Here is a 5000-nt window from a genome sequence, read left to right as displayed (position 1 = left end):
TTTATTGAGGATGACATATCGATTTAACAATTATTAAATTGTAATATTCGAACAATCGGTGTCATCACGCCGGAGACGGGTTTATTGAGGATGACATATCGATTTAACAATTATTAAATTGTAATATTCGAACAATCGGTGTCATCACGCCGGAGACGGGTTTATTGAGGATGACATATCGATTTAACAATTATTAAATTGTAATATTCGAACAATCGGTGTCATCACGCCGGAGACGGGTTTATTGAGGATGACATATCGATTTAACAATTATTAAATTGTAATATTCGAACAATCGGTTTCATCACGCCGGAGACGGGTTTATTGAGGATGACATATCGATTTAACAATTATTAAATTGTTATATTCGAACAATCGGAGTCATCACGCCGGAGACGGGTTTATTGAGGATGACATATCGATTTAAGAATTATTAAATTGTAATATTCGAACAATCGGTGTCATCACGCCGGAGACGGGTTTATTGAGGATGACATATCGATTTAAGAATTATTAAATTGTAATATTCGAACAATCGGTGTCATCACGCCGGAGACGGGTTTATTGAGGATGACATATCGATTTAAGTATTATTAAATTGTAATATTCGAACAATCGGTGTCATCACGCCGGAGACGGGTTTATTGAAGATGACGTATCGATTTAAGAATTATTAAATTGTAATATTCGAACAATCAGTGTCATCACGCCGGAGACGGGTTTATTGAGGATGACGTATCGATTTAAGAATTATTAAATTGTAATATTCGAACTATCGGTGTCATCACGCCGGAGACGGGTTTATTGAAGATGACATATCGATTTAAGAATTATTAAATTGTAATATTCGAACAATCAGTGTCATCACGCCGGAGACGGGTTTATTGAGGATGACGTATCGATTTAAGAATTATTAAATTGTAATATTCGAACTATCGGAGTCATCACGCCGGAGACGGGTTTATTGAAGATGACATATCGATTTAAGAATTATTAAATTGTAATATTCGAACAATCGGTGTCATCACGCCGGAGACGGGTTTATTGAGGATGACATATCGATTTAAGTATTATTAAATTGTAATATTCGAACAATCGGTGTCATCACGCCGGAGACGGGTTTATTGAAGATGACGTATCGATTTAAGAATTATTAAATTGTAATATTCGAACAATCGGAGTCATCACGCCGGAGACGGGTTTATTGAAGATGACATATCGATTTAACACTTATTAAATTGTAATATTCGAACAATCGGTGTCATCACGCCGGAGACGGGTTTATTGAGGATGACATATCGATTTAAGTATTATTAAATTGTAATATTCGAACAATCGGTGTCATCACGCCGGAGACGGGTTTATTGAGGATGACGTATCGATTTAAGAATTATTAAATTGTAATATTCGAACAATCGGTGTCATCACGCCGGAGACGGGTTTATTGAAGATGACGTATCGATTTAAGAATTATTAAATTGTAATATTCGAACAATCGGAGTCATCACGCCGGAGACGGGTTTATTGAGGATGACATATCGATTTAAAAATTATTAAATTGTAATATTCGAACAATCGGTGTCATCACGCCGGAGACGGGTTTATTGAGGATGACATATCGATTTAACAATTATTAAATTGTAATATTCGAACAATCGGTGTCATCACGCCGGAGACGGGTTTATTGAGGATGACATATCGATTTAACAATTATTAAATTGTAATATTCGAACAATCGGTGTCATCACGCCGGAGACGGGTTTATTGAGGATGACATATCGATTTAACAATTATTAAATTGTAATATTCGAACAATCGGTTTCATCACGCCGGAGACGGGTTTATTGAGGATGACATATCGATTTAACAATTATTAAATTGTAATATTCGAACAATCGTGTCATCACGCCGGAGACGGGTTTATTGAGGATGACATATCGATTTAACAATTATTAAATTGTAATATTCGAACTATCGGAGTCATCACGCCGGAGACGGGTTTATTGAAGATGACATATCGATTTAAGAATTATTAAATTGTAATATTCGAACAATCGGTGTCATCACGCCGGATCCGGCTGACTACAGTAAACCTCGGGATAAAACAGAGAGACTATCATTAGCGTAGATGCCGTTCTTCTGATGATGTCACGAGTACATCAGGTGTTATGGGAAGTGTTCCCGGTTCCGGCTGATCTAGTTAATGCAGCCTGACAATCATTTCATTGAAAAAGTGTTTTATGTGTTTGCCACAGTAAAGAGATGTGTTTTTAAACTGACAGAGTCTGTCTACTTCCCGAACAATGTTAGGAAGACTATTCCAGAGTTCAGGAGCTAAATAAGAAAAGGATCGACCGCCTGCAGTTGATTTGGATATTCTCGGTATGATCAACTGGCCAGTTTAGAGAGCGCAGTAGATGTGATGGAGTATAATATGTTAAGAGCTCGCTCAAGTACTGGAGATAAACCATTTAGTGCTTTGTAAGTAATAAGCAAGATTTTAAAATGTATGCGATGTTTAAAGGGTTAGTTCACCCAAAAATGTAAATTGTGTCATTAATGACTGAGCCTCATGTGGTTGGACACCCGTCAGACCTCCGTTCATCTTCAGACACAAATGAAGATATTTTAGTGTAAATCTGATGCTCTGAAAGGCCTCCATTGGCTCAACTTTACACTCTCAAGACCCTTAAAAGACACTAAAGACTAAAGTTACAAAGTCCATCTCACTACAGCGGCTCTACAATAACTTTATGAAGTGACGAGAATAGTTTTTGTGCGCAAAAAAACCCTAAATAACGACTTACATAGTGATGACGATTTCAAAACACGGCCTCATGAAGCTTCGAAGCGTTATGAATCAGTGAGTCGAATCATGATTCGGATCGTGTGTCAAACCGCCAAACAGAAATTTGGCGATTCAAACTGCTGAATCGACTCACTGATTCATAACGCTTCGAAGCTTCATGATGCCGTGTTTTGAAATCGTCATCACTATATAAGTCGTTATTTAGGGTTTTTTTTGCGCACAAAAACTATTCTCGTCTTCATAAAGTTATTGTAGAGCCGCTGTAGTGAGATGGACTTTGTAACTTTAGTCTTTAGTGTCTTTTAAGGGTCTTGAGAGTGTAAAGTTGAGCCAATGGAGGCCTTTCAGAGCATCAGATTTACACTAAAATATCTTCATTTGTGTCTGAAGATGAACGGAGGTCTGACGGGTGTCCAACCACATGAGGCTCAGTCATTAATGACAGAATTTTCATTTTTGGGTGAACTAACCCTTTAATAGGGAGCCAGTGCAGTGTTGCCAGAACTGGGCTAATATGGTCACACTTCCTGGTTCTAGTAAGAACTGGAGCTGCTGTTCTGGAGTTTGTTTATTAAGCGAGTAGGGCGACCACCCAGTAGAGCATGTGTGACTTGTCTCCCTCCAGAGAACTCTGTGCCAAAGCCCCAGGCCCCCGAGAGGAAGGCGGCGTCCTCTTCCTCAGATCCGGCCTCGCCCTCCTCATCCTCACACTCCTCCTCCGCCTCTTCATCCACACACTCCTCCTCCGCCTCGCCGCAGGTCAGGGAGCAGCACATGAACGTCATCGTGCCGCTCATCAAGCCGTCCGCCGGTGTGTGTGTGACCCCCAACACATGTGAATAATGTGTGTAAGCGTTTGCTCTTCTGAGTGTTTGCTCTCCCCTCAGTGGAGGACGTGCAGAACGTGCAGATCGTGTGTGTGTGGTGTCAGAAGGAGGGCATGAAGCGCTACTCTCTGCTCATGGGCTCCGAGCTCAAGAGCTTCTGCAGTGAGAAGTGTTTCGCCGCGTGCCGGCGCGCCTACTTCAAACGCAACAAGGTACAGCGATCAGCCAATCAGACGACACAGCACATGATCACATGACCACACTGCAAAAAATGCTTTTCTTACGTAGTATTTTTGTCTTGTTTTCAGTCCAAATATCTAAAAAAATCTTACATTAAGAAGCATTTACTAGACAAGCTAAAGTTTTTGTCTTATTTTGGGGGAAAATAACTCAAAATTAGGGCGTTTTCACACCTACCTTGTTTGGTCCGGATTTTCAGACTTTTCAGTTTGGTCCGAATCAAAATCACAGGTGTGAAACCTCCCCTGACCACAATCCGGACCAAACAGACGACATTTGGTCTGACGAAAAAAGGTCGTCTCAGTCCGGATCAAACTGAACAAAGGTTCGGTTCGTTTCTAGTGTGAAAGCATTTTCTGTACGGTTCGTACTTTCAGAGCATTTACAGGAAGTTCCTCTTTATGTTTAAATATTATAACGTTATTTTTAAATTCAATCTAGGCTACATTTGTTAAGTGAAAAGATGCGCAATATGTCAGAAGGTCAGAAATTATTTTGAACGAAATGTTGTATGATTTTGCGTAGAAAGCCTTTCTTTAAAGGGAATTTCATTTTGTATAAATTGTATCTTAATTTTAATCAACGTTTAATCAGATAATTGCCTGGATTTAATAAATAAGAAGCAAATAGTCTATAGCAGACAATAATCGCGGGAGCGATCACATGAACTGGAGCGTCTCAAATAAACCGAAACTCAGCAGATACTCGCCTCACAAACATGAGAAATATGTGAATATAAAGCTTGAAATGTCCACTTTTAAACGTAACGAAAAGAAAATAGTCAAGCAATGCGCACGGTTCAATAGTGGCAACAACGATATGCATCCGTTCATTCACTCTTGTCAAAGACGCTGATGTCAGTCGCACGTCCGTTTACAAACCAATCACAGTCCAGATGATGATGAAGACGAGTGGACACAAGTGTGTCGTGTGCAGTTCTTTAGTGCGCTCGCATAATTGCAATGTGAAACCAAACCAAAACTAACTGAATATATAAAAAGTATCAAAACATGAACTTCGGTTCGGACCTTGGTGCGGACTCTCAGGTGTGAAAACGCCCTTAAAGGATTAGTTCACTTTTAAATAAACTTCTGCTGATGATTTCCTCACCCTCATGTCATCCA

At 39.7% G+C, this 5000-nt stretch overlaps 1 protein-coding gene across 2 annotated transcripts in view; it reads left to right on the top strand.

Annotated features, from left to right (window-relative positions):
• The window catches only part of sobpb (sine oculis binding protein homolog b), a 33184-nt gene that overhangs the window by 8196 nt on the left and 19988 nt on the right, over positions 1-5000 (top strand). For both annotated transcript variants that reach the window (XR_013816498.1, XM_079817005.1), the window contains exons 3-4: positions 3435-3620; positions 3697-3848. Coding sequence is in view for 1 of the 2 variants with exons in the window: in XM_079817005.1 (XP_079673131.1) it covers positions 3435-3620; positions 3697-3848 (338 nt within the window). In the remaining variant the exon portion in view is untranslated. The remainder of the gene's footprint in view (positions 1-3434; positions 3621-3696; positions 3849-5000) is intronic.

The sequence above is a fragment of the Gobio gobio genome (assembly GCF_949357685.1).
Source record: "Gobio gobio genome assembly, chromosome: 5".
Lineage (NCBI taxonomy): Eukaryota > Metazoa > Chordata > Actinopteri > Cypriniformes > Gobionidae > Gobio > Gobio gobio.
Note: the sequence above shows the minus strand (reverse complement) of the source record. Positions and strands in the feature narration are given on the sequence as shown.